The following is a 20395-nucleotide window of genomic DNA, read 5'->3' on the forward strand; positions in this document are numbered from 1 at the left end:
ATTTTTTTTTTAAATGGACTCTCACGCAAAACTCTTGTTGCTATGAAATATCTAAAAATTAAAATGAAATAATCTATGAATGGTCTGTGTCCTCATCTGAGGCAGGCACAATAGGTACACGGATTGGGCAGAGATCTAATTGAATGGATGAAGAGAGAAAGAAAAAGAAGACTCAGTCAAATTAATTTGGAGATCAGAGGGTTTTTCAGGAGCTTTTGCTACCTCTCTAACTTGTATCTGAGGAGTTTGAAGACACATCTTGTCGTTGTGCTCTCCAGGGAAACACAGTTCTCACCACAGTAAAGCTGTTTTTCAGGAAACAGATGCTCTCTCCAGGTGACTCTTATGTAGATTTCTGTAGCTTTGCATCCCAATGGAGGAAACAAGGACCTGGTTACAAAATAAAGAGAATATCCATAAATTCTGACCATAGTTTTTCATTTCATTTCATTTTTCATAATGCTCTCTCTTTCTTTTCCTCACCATTTCAGTTCTGCTATGCAAAGCATTATTGGAAAGTGCTTTTTTTGTTCTTGTGGACCTGTGCTTGATTTTCATGTACCCAGGAATATAATTCTCTGTCTATTACTTGAAGGAATGCAGGTATGTCAAACATAATGCAAAAATAAAATAAAATAAAAAGACAGGCAAACGTTGGCGTTTGACATGAGAAATATTGCTTCTTTGTATCTATCATGTAGAACAACACAGGGGACATCAATCTATCTAACCTATTTTAATCCTATCTAGGTCACCAGTGTTTACTGTGAACATTACCATCAGCAACACTAAACATTTCCAAATCCCTTGTTTCAAAATCAGTGCTACATATTTACATAAACTGCAGCCATTTTACACATACTGCATGTGTTAGTGTACATTCAGAAAACATACGTTTTTAATAAACAACCTAAGTGGCACACATGCTAACTACTCAGGGGAAGGACTGCTCTTTCATTTCCCAGGGCACTTAATGCTGATTGTCAGTCACGTGCCATTTAAGTATCAACTTCAGATTCCTCAGGAAAAATAAAAATGGACAAAAGTGAGAAAGTTGTTCAAATATAGTAAGAGCACAGCAGAAAAGGCCCAGTAAAACCAGTATGACTTTCCGGGCTGGTTTATATTATATTATATTATGTAATTTAGTAGATGCTTTTATCCAAAGCAACTTACAAATAAGGATAATAGAAGCAATAAAGACAAAACAAAATCTAATGTAATATAATATAATGTTATTTACTATTAAAATGATAATTATTATATATTAGATAATAACTTAACTTTGTTTGTGATGTCCAGTGGAGCACTGCTGGCAACAGGCGCCCACTCACACAGACCAGCGATAGCTCTCCAGACAGTATAACTCTCAGGAGGGACTGTGGGTTTTTCTGGTTGAAGGAGGTCACCTCCTGCACCTCCTCTCTGGAGATATAAACAGAGTGAGAGTATCAGCTGGACATGGTGAGGTAGAAATGGAAAAGAGCTGGGCAGATGCACTCTGGGAGTTCATTCAGCATTTTGTGTATCTGTATTAATATGAAGGTTTACACAGTGGAAATGGATTTGCTGGTTTTTTCTTTTCACCTTTCTAACACTATTGCTTTTTTTTCTTCTTTTTTCTCTCACTGCATCCCTGCAGTGTTCTTCTACAGCTTTCCATTGATGTGCTCCACACTGCAGCAAAACCTTCATTCTCTGTACAGCAGGAACAGAGGCCAGGAAAAGCAATTTGACTTGCACACAAAGGAGTATGATTAGCCCTGCAGGAATGAATTGGAAAAATATTACTGACATTCCAATAAAGACTAAATAAATAACTATTACCGTATTAATGTGTGAAGGCAACTTTTTACTCCTTGGTCTTAAACTGCACTTTCTCCACAGCTACACATTCTCACACATTTCTTTGTAGACTTGGTTATCTGTTCTGCCACAGACTGGCCTCTTTTCCGGATTTTCACATCTGTAGATACTGTATGAATGCCACTTATTTTGGCTTTATAATTTCTCTCTCTTTTTCATTGTCCTGTTTCACACACGGCTGCTGTCAGGTGCCCAGGGGAGGGTCTTTTCCTCCCCCACCTCATCTCTGCTCCCTGTCCTCTCCTGAGGGGCTAACAGAGTCGAGAAGTGCACGGGTTTACAGTGTGTTTGCTGGGATTTGATCACAACTGTGTGTGTGTATGTGTGGACTCGTGGATCTCTGTGGAATCAGCTCTCTATATCTCTGCTCATGTAAGACACTCTCTCACAGCCGCAATAAAGGTCAGTGGATTTATTTCTGGCAAATATATAAAATAGTATTTCTGGAGTGGCCCAAAGTGACTCCCTGGACTCATTCTTCACTTCCTTTATATTCTCGACTGAATGCTCCTTTTGCTAATGTTTAGGTGCTGCATCACATCCTACTGTGCAATTCTAATGTACATGCACATATACAAATGCCTCACCCAAACCAAATGTAATCTTAGAGGTCTCTTCAACACAGAAGGAAGCAACCACTGACTAAAATGGGAGCACACGCTACATGAAATTTGGTACAGTGTGTCCCAAATGGACATCCTCATGTTTTTGAGTGCAAACAATCATAAAGATGCCCTCACATATACAACAACTCCCTATCAGAGCAAAGCAGCAGGAACCGCCTGGCTGATTCTGATTATTAGCAACATGTTAGGAGGATGTTGTTCCTCCCCACCCACCTGGGAGCCATGTTACGGCTGAGAGATCTGGAAGCTGTAAGAGGAGAGAAAGAAATAAAGAGAGAAGGGAAAAAGACATGGCAAGAAAAGTGATGAAAGAAAATATGACGAAAGAAAGAAAGAAGCGATCAAAGAAGTGACTAAAATTATGAAAGAAAGAAGAAATAACATAAAGAAAGAAAGAAAGAAAAGCATCAGGTGGGCATGGAGTAGTTCTGTGTGACCTCTGGTCTGCTGTGAGTCAGAGAGGCCCAGTGGAGGAGGGCAACAGTGTTGGGTTTCACTGGTTTATATGGGCAGTCTGGGTGTTTGTTTCAGGAACAGACATTCTAGTTGTGAAAACAACTTCAGTTTTCTCTGATTCACAGCACACAGATAATGAAAGAAGCAGCACAACTTTGAAACAGATTACACATACATCTTTCACTCTCTCTCTCTCACACACACACACAAAGAGGGAAATAAGAGAAGATATGAGGGCAACAAGAACCGTCAGATTTATTGAGGGCATGCCTATATTTTCTATTAAACATTATTCAGTGTGGAATATTAATTGGAACAGGAAGTGATTTCTGTGTTCAGCTCAGAGTTTTCTCCCACTCTCCTTGTCTTTACCATCCATTGTTTGTCCCCTACACTTTGTTCACTGCTATAATTCATATTCCACTGTTATCTCCATTAGATCATTAACAGTACACTAAATAACTATAACAAATTAAAAAATCTAAGTTAAATATTTTATACATGTATATAAATATGCCTAATTTTAAAGGACGTAAAGCAAAAACATCTCATGGTAACTTACCATGAAAATCAGAGCCCAAATGAATCATTGTTTGCACAGGTTTGAATCCTGATTGGAATCCTTTTGCAGGAGAAAGCAATGACTGAAAATAAAGCTAACTCCAGCAGTCTGGCACACCCACTGAAGGATTGAACATAACATTAAGGAATCGCATATTCATTTCCAAAATGTGAAGAAATAAATTAACCAAAATATCTTATGACTGGATGTTTTAGTTAGGGATATTGCATGACAAAGTTGCAATTGCTATGAACTATAGTCTGATAAATGTTTATGCCTGTGTATCTGGGTAAATAATTCCTGCATTTCCACATGCAGTGCTATCAATCCATGTGCAATATACTGAACACTGCAGCTAGTCAATTAGTAGAGACCGCAGAGAGCTGACGAGGGAAATTCAGAGACCCACACACACAAATACAGACACATGTTTGCAACTGTTCAAACATATGAGGTTCTAAGATTTTAATTCAGTTCAGTTTAGATTTATAAAAAATCTTTTATTTTTTATTCAGCAAGGATGCCACAATATTTTCAATAATTGTTACTTCAGCATCAAATAAATGACATACTATTTTTTGATGTAATATTTCACAATGTTACTTTTTTATGGAAAAATGCAGCCTTGGTGAGACTGCTTTCATAAACAATATTAATAATAATAATAATAATCTTACTGACCCTTAACTATTAAACGGTAATGTTTACAGGCACAAATTCACCAAAACACTTATGGAAAGGTAAGCTGTGAATAAATACAGGAAAATTAAAGATTCATTGACAAAGAAAGGAATCAGTTTTTTAAAACTAGAACTAGTTTATTGTCATCATTGTTATTGACTTTAAACAGTGTTTCACAATGAACCCTAAAACAATACAAACCACTAAAAACGGTCTAGTATTCTCTCTTTATATAAATATACATATACACATACAGATATATGCATATGTACATACACAGCACTAACCGTCTGTGGTCAGAGGGGGTTACAGACATCAAATCTGGAGATGACCAACTGGTAGAAACAGTGTTTCCAATGCAGCAGAAACAGTAATTTAACCCGGACCTGAATTACAGAGAGTGAGTTACATGAAGAACTGAATGGTGAAACCTGAACATCTCACACCTGCTCAGTTGAGTGTCATCTCTTGTGCTCTCTTCATTTCCTCTAAAATGACACCCTTTCTGTGAAGAGAAATGGCTGGATGGCGAAACAGGTCATACGCAGCACAAAAGCCAGTGCTTGCTGGAGTTTGTTCCCAGGCATTGCTGTCATGCCTGTTTTCCTGCTGAGCTCCAGAATTAAAGTTTGTATGGTGGATTACAGAGACACACATTTGAATAGTCTGTGCTAACCCTGCAAGAATGTTACATTCCCATAATCACGTGCAGCTCTGAGGGTGGTTAAATAGCTATACACAAATACAGTTTGCGCTGAGACATTAATGCATAATTTTCTTCATTTCCCTTAATGAACAAAACACACTGAGCAAATCAATCTGTAGTCTTCACAAAGTGTTACACAGGTCTTTAACACAGAACTTTACAGTGCAGTCATGAATGCAAGGTGAAATTCACTCTTTTGTGGAAGAAGAGATGAATATGTCCAAACAGAAGAACAAGCTGAACATGAAAATGCTAAAAATTGACAAGAGCATCTTGTGATTCGGATTAGTGGCAGAAATAGCACCATATTAAGGAGATTTTCAGTGTTTCAGTCATGAACACAGTTTTACAGAAGTGACGGTCATCTTCACATTCACTGTACTATACCCAAAACTGAAAACTGCTTTATATTTAAATGAGCTGAGATGAGGTTAAAAAGAGGATCAAATCCAACTTCTTTGTAGTCATTTTTAACAAAAGAAATGCAGGAGTGCCGTCCAATTTGTGCTTGCCAACTAGCCTTAATCTAATCTGTAATGTATTCATTTTTATCAATATGAATTTGACAATAGTACAAACAAGTCTGTAGAAACAGCACAGGATTTATACTTTAGTACTTCACAATGATAATTATGAATATTCCAGTTTTTTCAAGGTCTGTGGATTCCATCATGTCATGCTGTTGTTTACCACACACAATAAATAAAAACAAACAAGAAGCACCAATACAGCAATACATTTACTATGGAAGCCTAAAAGTCGAGTGGGAATACATATTTAAAAGATATGGATGTGCCACACTGTATCAAAAGCATAACCATAACTTGTGTTAGCTTGGGACTATTGCAAAGTACAAAGTTAGAAGTAACTGCAAAGCACATTAAATGGATTCTTCAACACCCATCTAAAAGTAATTCCATTGGTTCTAATTGAAAAGTAGAAATCTTAAGAGCTCAATTAGCAAATTGTATTTCATAAATAATTTACGCTGTAAAAACACTATTTTTAAACCCCACAGGCTGTTTTTCTGCCTCCATTGTAAACATTTCCCATTTATTTTTATGAACAGTACAGCATTAAGATTTTACTAACAGTAATAGACATCATCACAGGATCAGATTTTCACATGGTAACATCAGAAATCCCCAGTCGCTTCTATAAACCTCATGCTGTGATTGCTTCCTATACATAAGTTTAAAGCCTCTGTGTGTGTGTGAAACTGTAAAAGAGAACATATAAATTGGTCCCCTCACCAAAAGCAAAAAGTGCACTCCCATGTAATCCTGGGTCCTGAAAGGGGCTTAACAGAGTGAAACTGGTACATATTATCCTCTACAAAAAGCTGTTTGTTTTACGGATTCAAAGTTTGAATGTCTTTCTGCTGCTGTGAATAGGTCGGTGTTGCCATAGCGCTGGCGGGAGCTGAGGCAACTACATGTTAATGCCTCATCCCTGAATCTCCCTGGGGAAATCTGGGACACAGGACTAATGCTGACACAAACATGTCTTTCTTTACAGGGATGTGACCGCTTGTGTGCGTATATACATGTGCGAGGTGGTTTCTAGAGACGAGGGGCCATTTTGGTAACATGCTCTTTGTTCTTTCATGGATTCGAGCCAGAAACGATACTAAATATTGAATGGAAACAAAGTGAGATGAAGCACTATGAGCTGCTCAGAAGGCCTGTGGATCTAATGCTTTATCACAGTAACAGTTTTCAGCATGAGGATCATATCATCACAGGTTCAACGCATGCAAAACTGCCCTTGATTTGAACCCAGAAGGGCTAAATACCTCCGTAAAAAGTTCAAGATGAAACTCTACATTAGAAAAAGAGATGGGGTCATGCCATCAGTCTGATGTATAGCACAGATAAGGACGACGTGAACTGCTAAACTGAAAACAGCAGCTGTCCGTTTGTGGTCAAACATCCACCCTAATTCAACCAAATCAAGACCTGCTTTGTGTAAGAGAGTCAAGAGATCACACTGGAATCCTGAAGCCTGATGATGCTCATTACTGTTTTAAAAATACTCAATTGTACTGATCTGCACACTAGTAGTTTACAAACCTCACAAGACCAAATCTATCAGGAAACAAGCAACAAAACTGCAGATGACTTTTGGAAATGTAACAGCATTGTGAATGGCTTGTATCACATTACACAACAGATGAAACTGTTTTGTCTTATTACAGGAATGCCAAGAGCACCAAGACTGTACAATAGATATTTCATAGCGACTTTCATTATTAGGGACAAAGTTCCACAGCACAGCGTATCACATACCTTCTGTAGTTCAGACTCTTTTCCATTAATTCTATTGAACACAGCCAAAGAATTGAGCACGTATCTGTATACAGACAACACAAAAGCTTCTACAGTCTCCACTGACAACACTACAATGCAATCGGTACAATAAATATACTGCACATTGTCTGAGTCTTTTCTACACTGTAATATACTGTGCAATTCTGTTCCAGAACCAGTATTTGAAGGAATATACCTTACATGAATAGGATTTTTTTGATTATCTAGGCTTACTTTGTCCATTTCTTTAAAAAAAAGATTAATTGCAGAATTCACGGGCGTTATGAAAATATGCAAATTTGACTCATTATCTATACACACTGATGATGTTTACATTTTTAAATTAAGAAGAAAAAAACGGAATAAAGTAAACAAAACTATTTGATACAGACAAACATAACACATGAAAAAATAACACTATACATTCAATAAAATCAAAGCGCATGAAAAGCAAATCCAATGCACTGTTCTGCTAAAGGGTCCAAAGGAGATGTCCTCCTCTGATGTGTGTATGCATGTATGCATGTGTACTATACAAAAGATACAATCTCCCCATCAGAATAGGAGCGACCTGAGAGCATGACTGCTGTGTCGAGGTAGGTTACTAAAAAAAATATGTACTATGGGACACCAGAGGAGAAAGAACATTTTGCTGGTACTTTCAACTCTCCCTCCCCACTAAAAGAAACAGCTGGTCTTGGATTGGGTGGCTGAGCACACAGTGAAAAGCAATTGAAAAGCGATTCAATAGCTGGCCAGACATTTGAAGAGATGACCAGCGGTAGCTCAGGCATCATTCTCTACTCAGCATTCTGAGAGTCTAATGCCAACAGATGTTATGTGTGCGAGTTATGTGCATATGTCTGATGCACTTTGTGCTCCCTGATCAATGTGGCACTAAAAACATGGACGAGGGGCATGGGATATTAAAAAAAAAAGATGGAACTCCACATAGAAGCCGTGAGAATCTCCAGTGGCTTTAGCTTCTAATGGAATGTTCACTTCCTGGAGAATTCTAGAATGCCCAGTTCTTCCATAGTTTGGCGTTCACGTCGTAACATGCAGCAGAGAATCTGAATAGCCTCAAAAGTATCTAAGGGTGCTTGAACTTCATAATTGATCACAAGTTCTGTAGTAACAACCCAGGCAAAGTCCATTTCAATTCTTCACAAAATATCACAAGATGTGATGTGTATCTAATCTATATCACAATTTACTTCTATCAGCACCCATAGAAACAGTTGTGCTTCTGTAAAGAACACTTTACACATTTGTCGATCTCCTTAGTTCTTGACATGCAAAACACATGAAGTCAAACTATTCAAATACCTAATCATCATTTGAATGTTTATATCCAGGGTTGTGTAAGATGGCCTCTCTTCTTCCAGCGGTTCATCTGAGAGCAGTATTTTTTTATCCTGAAGACATTAGTAACAGTGCAGTTTATCTTAAAACGTCTTTCCATTTTACAACGTCGACTGTGATTAAAATAAAAATACTCTGATCAGGAAACATAGAACCAAAAAATTCCTACGTGAATACAAGGACACTATCAAAACATCTTTACAAGCATAATTCATAGAACAATGTTATCTGTCAACTGGCATGAGGTACTGACATATCAAAACACAGCAATTTATTAACATAGTGAAGCCAGTATCTCACAAACAAGAGGCTATGTTTCAATATATGAAAATAACCACAACGACAATGACAACATTGTTATTTTGAGGTAGAACATTGACTTCAACATTTGGAAGTGCTATATGTTGGATTTTTTTCTTGTTATGCTTCAATGAGCAGGATAGCGGCAGTCCTTGAAATCTGAGGTAGACGAGCACCTTTTTCTCTTTTGACTGAACGCTTGATGTGTATTAAAAACAGAACAGACAGCAATATGCAGATCTCAAAGACTTCCTACAAGACATTCATTCCAGCTGAGGTAGGCTTTTTGTTGCAAATTCTAAGGTTCACATAGCCGAGTCTAAAGTCTTCATGAAGGCTAAAACCTACTTAAAAAACAAAACAAAACAAAACATTGATATCAGTGAAACAAAAAGTCCTGAGAATGATTTGAAATCCCTGGAAGAAGGTCTTGGTCTCTGATGGATGGGTTTGTGAAATCATTGGTAGGTTAAAAGGAGGCAGCATATATGTTTTAGTAGGAAAAATACTTCTCTGTTGTGCAGACGAAGCCAAATAAAATCAATTATAGATACTAGTGACTGGAGACTTTCACTGTATGCTGCCAGCTGTAACTGCAAGAGTGTATTTGTTCACCTACCAATGAGAAATAATATGTCCATCGCAGACCCTCACCTACCATGAGGCCACAGAGACCACCTGGCATCACAGTCCATTAATTCCCACAAAGGGAACTTAACTTACGAATAATATATTCTTTGCACGATAAAAAAAACAGGACTAAAATTGATGAATACTTCAGTTGACCTGAGTTGGACAGGAGTCTGAGTAGAGGATAACCTTGGCCTTCATTTCCTCATCAGTCTTCATCCTGTTGGCCCTCTGCTGGATGCTGCCGGAACTGCACCTCACACTCCTCCATCAGGCTGAAGTCATCAAGGGGAAATGTGGACATCTGGGTTTCATTCAACGGACAAGAGACCAAAGAGCTCTCAATCTGAAAAGAAACACACAAATACATGGTAAAAAAAAACACATTACCAAACACTACAGTACTGTTCAGTAATTGTGAGGTCAAGGAATATCATCAGAGCTCATAGGGTTATGCTTTTACTTTGATCCCTTTCAGTACACTCAGGCAAATGCATCTTTTTCCATTCCACTTTTACATGCACTTATAAGTTGTTCTCCGAGAAGAACTATAACCATGCAATCCAGATATCTATAAATGTATGCATTTCCCCCAAGGCTCACTGTGTGGGTGGTGTCAGGTGGATGGAAGAAGTGGGATGGTCCTGAGAAGAGTCTCTCCATCTCGTTGGAGTCGGTGCAGCTCTTTGAAGTGTGGGTTCCTCCATTCCCGTCTGAGCTGAACCTGTGGGGGCCGTTGAGGGCCAGAGCCCCCTGTGAGGAAGAGGAGGATTCGAGCACAACTCCTGCTGCTGGGTTACGGCCTGCCTGTCGGGTGGCCTGCACGGTTTTACACATCATCAACCTGCAAGGAAAAAAAACATTTAACTCTGTATCCAAAGAAACATTTTGACCTTTCTTTAAAGTAAAACTCTTTTCCGCCCCTGCTCACTGCGACTGCATTCACTATAAAATGATACCGCACATAGTCAGCATTGATTCCTCACCTGCCCCTGTAGCTAAACATGAGGAAAAGGACACAGAAAATGATGCAAGTGACTCCAATATGGATGCCGATGATGATGCCTGTGGTGGAGCTTTTATTCTGTTCATCTTTTACACAATTGCAAGGGGTATTTAGCACTGCAGGAAGAGAACACACAAATACAGTCAGTGTGAGCGAGTTATTATGTTTGCATGTGAGTGAACCTGTGTGTTGCATCAGGCACCTGATTTCTCCACTGACTCCTTGAGCGACACAAAGCGCAGGGTGGCATTGCCTTCTCCATGCTGATTAAAAGCCAGAATTTTAATTTCATACACAAAAGAGGGGTCTGTCGAAAAAGAGGAAAAAAGGGTTTTGGAATACTAAAAAAAATGGAAATTGTAATAATATGTATTAATATATGCATTAATAATATAATAACATATTAATCCATGTTAACTTGTCGATAAAGAAAAACAGGATAAATGTTTACTAATTTTTAATAATGTTTAATAATAATAATAATACTAATATAATTATTGTTGTTATTTTTATTACTATTAAAAAAATAATAAAAACAAACAACAACAACTGACCTTATAATTTTTTTAAAATAAAAATATGTATTAATTGTGTTTTGCAGTAAACCATATGCCTATATCAGGCTAAAAGTTAAACAACAGCAGCAGCAACAACAATAAATCAATATTAGGTCTTGATAAGACAAGCATAAAATTGATTAAATTCTATGTAAATAGAAATCATTAATGTTTCACTGCATTGAACGTAACAAAAATACACAAGAACATGCCGTAAGAATTTTTTTATTGTGTTATTTACACAGAAAATCATTCTGCTCATATTTTTGATGAATAAAGGTCGCTATGGCCAGACTCACCCAGCTGAGTGATGTTGTACTGGGTCACATTACGTGGGAAGGTAAGGGGTCCAGTGAAGATGGGAACGGGGACCTTACGGTAGTAGAGACCGAATCCTTCCTGCTGGCCCATCTTAGTGGAGGGTTCCCATGTGGCCTGAACCACCGTTGAATTAATCACCTTTGTGAACAAGGCTGGTGGAGCAGGGACTGTAGGCATTGCAAACACAAAGGATCAGACGGAAAGTATTTCATCAGCAAGAGAAAAAAACAACAGGTGGGAACTTTACCCTGAACAACCTTGAATTAAAGACTATGCTGTGGCAAAAACTCATCTGGGGGAATGCTTTATTGTTAAGAAGTTTCAAGAGAGAGAATGTGTTTTTCCAGTTAATTACTGCCGGCAAAATTAACAACTTAAAATAAATGGCAATTATACAATTATGCCTAAAAAAGAAGCCTGTGTTTGCATGATCGTTCAAATATGTTTTTATACCTTCTCCCAGAGTGCTCTTCACAGCCGTCTCAGAGGCTTTGCTGGCTCCGCGGGACGTGTAAGCCTTCACATAGAAGCTATAGCTGGTGGAAGGCTCCAGATCTCCGATTACCTGCTGCAGGGTCATTTTACTCACAGCCTCCTGGTACTCCATCTCCACTGGGTCTGATGGGAAAGTGTGAAGGTTGAAAGAAGGAAAGAGAGAAACCATGAGAGACCATCATTAAACACCCAAAAATCGTATGAGAGAGAAGAACAAATGGAGAAAAATGGAGCAAGAGTGTGAAAGTAAAATTAAGGATTAACTGCAACAATTGCCCCTCTCTTAATGTTGGCAGCTCTCTAGGTCACATTTGTGGATGGAGTAAATGTTATATTTCCTCATCATTTATTCATGCCAAATTGCTGTGTGTTCATATACATTATAAGTGTTCATATACATTATAAATGGCTCACACAGCGCTGTAGGGCAGTGAGGCTTCCAGCTGATGAGAGATGCTACAGACATATCAGAAATCTAAACTGCTGTGGCTAATAGTCATTCTAACACCACAGAGAGAGAATGGTAGAGAAAAGGAAAAAGCGCAGCAGAGAACACTTAAGTGCACTTCAGCATAGGTCTTAGGTCAGCTGTTCAGCTTTATTTGCTCCAGCACAGATAAACATCAACATGCAATTTTAAAGCTTCCCAGGAGAGAGGGACTGATGTGTGAACACGCATCCATCCTCATGCTGAGCTTTCAGATAAAGGCTTCAGGCTTCTCTCTTTACCACCAAGTGCATTTAAAGGTTTGATTTCATTTGGACTAAAACAGCAATTTTAAAATGTGTTTTAAAATGTCACATAAATACTTCAGGGTTACAGGATAATGCCATTGTAGCTCAGCTTCGTCAGGCATGCATGCATGTTAATTAGACTACAATTGGCCTTGTGCTCTCTTGACATGCATTTAATCCTTTAAACATTAGATTGCACATTGTGTCATGTATACTCTGACAGAGAGAGATGAAGACTGTTACCTAACTATGCAAAAAAACAGCTTTAGCTCGATTATAAGGGCATACATAAACGTGTCTCTTTCTGTCATGCTGCATAGATAGAAAATCTACATTTACACTTTAAATAAAGTACTGATTTACTGAGCAGCGTTTTACCTTCAATGTTGAAGAAAAGCTGACCAAATTAGAGTGTTTAGGTTCATAAGCAGTTTTCCTACCAGCAGTCTTGCGGATATGCAACACATATCCAATTATGTCCTGAGTGTTTTGGGTGGGCTCGTTCCAGGACACCTGAATGGAGGTTGGAGAAATGACTTCTGCACGTACGCCCGCGGGCACACCTGGCAACCCGTCAGCCCACAGCACAGTCAGACGGGCACTGGCCTGTGTGGAGCCAGCACTGTTCTCTGCAATACACTGATATATGGCCTCATCATCCTGGGTTACTCCATAGATTGTCAGAGTACTAGAAGAGGAGACGAGAGAGACTTTTAACCTGAGCAGGAAAAATTTATGTCAGAAAGCAGGGATACACAATATACTGGTACCATATCAGTTATCAGCTGATATATAAGTATATATTATAATTTAGTCTTTAATTTATTTTTAATTATTCAAACATTATATACAGTAACAATTTAGTGTTTTATTTTTAAAAGTAAAATGTAAAACTGTATACACTAAAATATTTAAGATTTTATTAAATATTATTATATATAAATAATTCATTTTTAATTAACTTAATTATACTATTTTGTCTAAAATAATTCTTAGACAATCTCTTTTAATTAATTATTTTTAATTAATATCAACAAAATAGAGTAGTTTTTAATTTCAGCCATAGCATGGAAATATCATCTTATCAGTATCTGCCAGATTTGTAATATCGGTGGATTCCTAGCATAAAGTTCTACATAATATGTTTCACCCATGTGCAACCTAACCTTGTTCCCAGTGCAAATGATGTAACTGGCATGAATAAAGCAGAGGCTACAAACAAACCATATGCATCCACCATCTCTGAGTCCTCATTAACATGAAGCAAACCCAACCATCTGTCAAACTCCTCCCTCCTGAATCCTCCTCTTCACTTTCTATTCTTTTTCACTAGTCCTTATTTTTCCACTCTCACTCTTTCAGTGTTGTTTTTTTCTTTCTTTTAACACCTTCTCCTTTGTGCTCCCCTTCATTGCTGGGGGATACGGTGGTGGTGGAAGGGGGAGCATTATTAGTGCTGAATATATAATCAGGTGTTTTTTTCTTCCATAATCCTGAGGCCCTGGAAAAAAAAAAAAATGAATTTTTCCCACTTAAAGGGCCAGGATATGGAAATGAGAGTCCTCAGCCTACTGCGAATTTTTCTCTCTAAGCTCCACCTTATTGTTTATGATATATTTGCAATGCGGTGTGTGTTCTGGGACAAATGGTAAGGGTGTTATGATATTGCTGGGATATTATTCAGAGTGAATGGGAAAACAGAAAGGTGTTCATTCTATTTTAAAAGCGATAAAAAAGCAGATTTCTAGTTTCTAGTTAGTCTCACAGATTATGGTCCTTTCTTTTATATTCTTCATGTCTCACCACCAGCCTTAAGCAACCTGCCACATCTTTATGTCTTGTACATGTACAACCTTATACAGGTTACTGAGGTCAGTTTTACTCAGTGAGGTGCAGCTGACTGAATTGGCGATGTCTGGTGGTGCCATCAGAATGCGGTAAGAGGTCACTTTCTCTCAATTTGATGGGATGGGTCTTCACCCAAAAAGTGAAATCCATCGCTATCTTAAACAACAACTAAAAAGAACTCTTTAACTAGGCTTTTGTACCAAGGGCTTACTCTGCACTTACATTAGTGCTCAGTTACTTATGGAAATTCGATAGTGCTGCTTATTAGCATATTACATTCTCCCTTGAATTAATCCCTTCTTGCTTCATTATTATCCATTGTAAGTTCCTTTTGGATAAAAAAAATCAGCAAAATGAATAAATGTAAATGCTAATTAGGAAAACAGAGAACACCCTCCTTTGCCAAATTGCATCTGTTTTAAACTACCTATAAAGCATGCTAACAGAGCTCTGATGGAATAATCTATTGAATCTCGATGTGAATGAACAGGGATGGTTGGCAGTTTCAGACCACATCCACTTGTTTTGTGAAATCTCCACACACAAATAGAGCTGCCAATAAAAATCCAGCTGTTTTTGAAATTCCAAACCAGCATGACATGCCTTCACAATATACCCACCAACCTTGGGCTCTATGGACCATCAGGCAAGTTTCACAATGTCAACCTAGCTCTCTGAGGAACACTGTGACAAATATTAGTCTCCCTACAATCATCTAAGCAGCACATTCAGTGTCAGTTAGGCTCACTAAGTTCCAAAACATAAACTACCTTTTTGACTCCGAGACCTCCCATTTTTCCACAACAATATTCAAAGGCCCCATGCCTTTTCCAGTTGTTTGTGATTCACTGGATAATGATTAAGAATAAAACATTTTTTAAAGTTTTTTTTTTTTTTTTTAACTAAGAATTTCTACCTGATTATTTATATATATATATATATATATATATATATATATATATATATATATATATATATATATATATATATATATATATATATATATGAGCTTAGCATAACTTGAAACGTGTATATTCATTATAAAAATACTAGTTACAGAATCTTTTTTTTTTTTTTTTTCAGGAAAATGGGAAACCTAGTCCTTCCAAGATAGCTGTTTTGTCTTATTTTAAATCATTAAAGTTACCTTGGCAGTTTCCTGAGGTTAATACAGACGTAAGCTACACAAACATGATTTTATGCATTCAGAAATGTGTCGGAGCACATAGGCTGAATTTGAGTTAATGTTTACCAAATCAACTCAATTTAGAAGAACATATTTGACTCCATCTGCAACTGACGCTAGTAATTGTTTGTTATGGCCAATAAATTGCAGATATTAAAATGTTATACTATTTAGACAAATAAAAATTAACATAAAACTAAGATCAGCTGTTTTAAACATGCAAAAAGTTAATTTGATTACTGCAACATTATAATGCACAGTAAGAAATGGACAATCAGTTTAATATTTACAAAAGATTACAATAAGATACAATTTTATTGTTTTTAAAGATTTACTTCATGAGAGCACAAAATTATGGCAAAGGTATTTTAAATGCAAAAATAGAGGATCATGCAGAATTAAATATTCAACACTGGCTGATAGCAATACATTTGAAAAACGTTATTGTGCATTCCAATCTGCAATTTATCTGCTTACTACAAAAGTGCTTTGTTGTTGTTCAGAACACTGATGTTTGAAGAGGAAAAGCACACAGTGTGCTGAGACCATCTGCACCCTCTCTATCTGTCTATACATTCCAGCCTCTTCTCAGATTGACAGAGAGCATCCTGAGACAGGAGGGCTGCTATTCAGCACACTGAGAGCATGTTTGCACAGTCGTCACAGAGCAGTGCCTCTTGAATGGGGTGGTCACCCTTATTCACAGGCCTCTAGAGGAGAGAGAGAGAGATGGAAAGATGAGAAGGGGGTGGGAAAGGGGAGTGTTAGGTAGGGGAGAGGCATATGAAGCAGGGGTGCTGAAAGCCTGGTGGAAATGACTGATTGCAGGAGAGGTCAGAGGTCGAGGCCAGAGCTCGCTTCATTGTGCATGGGTTGGAGAGAGGGTAATGACCAAGAAGCGCATAATGGAGTTTAAAAAGGGGCAAAACGAGGAAAAGAAAGGGAAGAAATGAGTGAACTGTTTTCGTCTACTCAGCTGGAAAACATGGTGAACATTATCAAAATAGTTCATTCGAATGATAAGGATAAAAAATCTTTGAAAGGATTTTTTTTTTCTAAATTAGAAGACAGTAGAGTTTGTGCAGAAATGTAAACAGAAAATAGGCCAGAATCAAATCTGCATCCTTTAACATGTGCATTACCCAATGCACTGTGTCTCCGAGTCCATGGTCATTTTATATTTCAGCAAAGAAAATAACATGCTGGACCAAACTTGAAACCAAGGCAAAAAAGCCCCTCAGTGAATGAAGCCCCTCTTTGAAGTACCAAAGCAAAGATTACCGATATCCAACACTAACTCTGCTATAATACACATTCACGTATGCATGTATGCATCGGATGTGAAATGCAGACATAATATATAACCACCTTCAAAGTCCTTCTAAGAGCTGGCCGGTGCTGTGTGATTTGACTGCGGGTCACTGTGGCATTTTGATTACTGCTGTAATAGTGTTTTATGTTTATGGAGCAGGCAGTGACCCCACCCTCTGCTCCTGCAGCTACTGAACCGCATGACCTCCGCTCTGCCTGCAGCACTTTAACACATGTCTGCAAACCTGCACGGATACAGAGAGCACACTCACATTTGATTCAGTATTAAATAATGCCATAATATCATGAAATCATAATCTTGTTAAGATTCGGTTTAATTAGATTCACCAATATATTGCAATTGAAATGCTGATACTGTCAAATAGTTGTTATGACAAGTGACAAATACATAGCTGATTATAAAACTAAAGCACACTAAAAACTCAAACACGCTCATTCTTGTTCACAAATACTCTGCTATTGTTATATGTTCACAGCAACTGAATCCAACACACAACAAGTGCTCTCCAAACGTTAGTGTCCTAGATTATGGCAAAAATCACCTAAACCTTAAAATAGTTAGAAAATTAAACAAAAGAAAAAGAAAAGAAAAAAATAAGCTGATAAATAAATAAATGATTTGGTGCTGATAAGCTGTATATTGTGAATTTTTAACATCCTTCACAATTATTTTATCTACCAGACACAAATGTAACTTAATGAACAATTTGCATGTTGGACACTGCATATTGATACTATATTATAACTGATATAGTTCAAGAATTATATTTTGTATAATAAATAAATAAAATATTTTTATTATGGGTGCAACAATATTAAATTTCATGTTATGGCCAAAAGTTGATAAACGGCTGATGTTAAAATTTGTTACTACCTAAATAAAAAACAAAAAACAAAAACACTGAAAACTAAGTTAATTTAGGCATGACAGTGTTATAGTATAATGAACAGTATGTGTATGACCAAAAGCAGACACTTCTAGGTTGCCTGTCGGCAGGCAGAGAGAATCCCCCAACCCACCTAGATAAACACACAACTACCTTTATATAGGCTGCTTAACATTCTAATGATGTTTCCACTCTGACCAAAAAAAAAGGATCAGAGATGACGTACGCACAAGAGCTGACAATAAAACACCATTAAGGTGAATTGTGTAATTGTTTTCGATACACTTTCTTATCCAAGCTTAATGTGCAGAGCAACAATTGCATAGATTTATTCAGGAGAGGTCTGTTATTACTTTTCAGATTTATGATATTCCAACGGTGGATGATGAAACAAGCAAAAGAATCCCACAGTGTCATTTAGTGAAGCAGCAACCGGAACCATCTGTAGGAATATTTCTGTAGCTCATACAGCAGTGCCAGCAACACCAAGATCATGGGTTCGATTCCCAGGGCATAAACTTATAAAACAAATATTTTCAATGTAAGAAACGATGATAAGGACGATAAATATAACAATAGCTAGCTATAACTGTAAAGTTTTAATAATCATTGAAATTCTCTAACTATATTTTCTCAAAGTGTTTTTTCCCCAGCTGATGAATGACAAAAACACTGATGGCCAATCAGAATCCATCCAACTTTAAAGAGCTTTAGCATTTAAAGTGGCAGATGACAAAATGACGTTCCCTGTCGATACTCCACTCGTACTGTCTTGTTAAAGACGCTATGAGAAAAATACTTTTTTCCTGAACTGAAGCCTTATTCAATAACGCAGTGAAACTGCAAGAGTATTGGTTCGTGCAGTGTGTAAAAAACGAACCAATGGGTCAGCAGCGGAGCTGCACGAGCCTATGGCAACGAAGGCCGCCAGAATGAGCGGGGCCATCTGGCTATATAAGCGGCCGTTTCGCCATAGGATCCTCAGATTTCTTCTCCTTCAGCGACGACGACTTAGTCTTCACTGATCCCAGAAGCCTACTCGCCATTGATACGCCTCGCAAGCTGGACCAGCGACCTCAAATCTGCTCGGCTGAGTCACTGCCTTTTCCTCGCGCTCCAGCATCACAGCAGTTCCGGTCCCGTTCGCTGTCACCATCCGGTGAGTGCTATAAAAGAGCATATTTCTCGGCATTGTTGCAAATGCCGCAACAGCGAGTGTGGCTCGTGCAGGGAATCCTGTACGATACAGAAGAGCAGTGACGGAATGCTCGTTCGAGTATGAGTCTCACTCTTCCCGCTCGCTGTCCGCCTTCTATGAAGGCAGCTCCGCTCTCCCGTTTCTCCTCTCTCAGCAAAGCTTTGAGAATGAAACATCAGGGCCACGGAGCTTCCCGCAGCGCTCTGATCCGACGGTGTTCACACGTGAGAATCAGAGCTCCTCATTCATTGAGCAGCTCTATTCTCTTTGGCGGACCGGAGTGGAAAGCTATGCGTGTGCGTCGCTGAGGGACGGCGCTTTCACCGAAAGCCGGGCTCGGTCCCGATTTGCTCGTGGTCCTTAATGTAGCAGGCCCCGCCTCCCCCGCTCTCATGATCTCTTCTCCCAGTCACCTCGGAGACAGGAATGGCGAATGATCTGCACGCCAGCATATCCATATCTCGCTTTGAGCCTCGCCTCTCACGTTTCTCTTCTCCCAGTCACCTCTTCTCCCAGTCACCTCGGTGAAAGAGAAGGTAAAATCGCTTTTCACTCTGCATACAGCGCTTTGATCTGCCTAAGAATTAGCGCCTCTTGCAGCTCTTTGATCTGCCAGCGCTGCTTTCATTATGAAAGCGTCAGTCTGTCCCTGCCGCGCTCACGGTTCCCTTTCTTCAGTGAAGGTGGCTCTTTGATCTGCCAGAGGGGAAGTTTGTGTCTCGCTCTGTTTCGTTCACGGCTCGCCTTCTTCAGTGAAGACGGCCCCTCCCCTCCTCCGCTATGAGCAGCTCTGAGAGGATGGCACTTTTGATCTGCCGGTGTGTTTACACAATAGTAATTAATACCCCTCTTCTAAAGAGTGGTTGATCCTTTTAGGCAGATCGAAAGGAAGTTGTCACTATGATTATAACTGACAGCTTCAGACTCCTGACGCTTCTGGGCCGTGCCCACGGGGGCTGAATGCTCTTGTTACAAAAGCTTTGAGTCTAGCGCTCCCAAACGGCCTCTGCCACGCCTCCAAGCACCCCGTTCAGCTCCGGGTTTTGTGGTAAATACTGTTGTGAACACTGGGCCCGTTCAAATAGCGCCCACACAACTGATCGCTGTTATAGCAAGGAAAATAAAACAAACATTTTCAAAAAGAGAGCACATTCCTCTCCCTCTTATCACGAGCTTCAGGTCCCCACTAGGCGGCCTGCCATTCGAAACGATTCAACCCCTCACCACACGGGCTGAGGCCTGGCAGGCCATCCCCGGAGTGTCAGACTGGGTTTTGGGGATAATAAAACGAGGTTACTCACTGCATTTCGCTCAGAGACCCCCGCACTT

General features: G+C 38.7%; 1 protein-coding gene across 1 annotated transcript in view; it reads right to left on the reverse strand.

Moving 5' to 3' along the window:
• Window positions 1-9709: 9709 nt before the first annotated feature.
• The window catches only part of LOC306881805 (immunoglobulin superfamily DCC subclass member 3-like), a gene marked incomplete at its 3' end in the record, with an annotated part of 76410 nt that continues 65724 nt past the window's right edge, over window positions 9710-20395 (reverse strand). The window contains exons 8-14 of the mRNA XM_079436086.1: window positions 13056-13303; window positions 11839-12003; window positions 11364-11552; window positions 10710-10814; window positions 10488-10623; window positions 10105-10345; window positions 9710-9847 (exon numbers count right to left, since the gene is read on the reverse strand). Of these exons, the coding sequence (XP_079292212.1) occupies window positions 9710-9847; window positions 10105-10345; window positions 10488-10623; window positions 10710-10814; window positions 11364-11552; window positions 11839-12003; window positions 13056-13303 (1222 nt within the window). The remainder of the gene's footprint in view (window positions 9848-10104; window positions 10346-10487; window positions 10624-10709; window positions 10815-11363; window positions 11553-11838; window positions 12004-13055; window positions 13304-20395) is intronic.

The sequence above is a fragment of the Barbus barbus genome (genome assembly GCF_936440315.1).
Source record: "Barbus barbus genome assembly, chromosome: 2".
NCBI classification, from domain to species: Eukaryota; Metazoa; Chordata; class Actinopteri; order Cypriniformes; family Cyprinidae; genus Barbus; species Barbus barbus.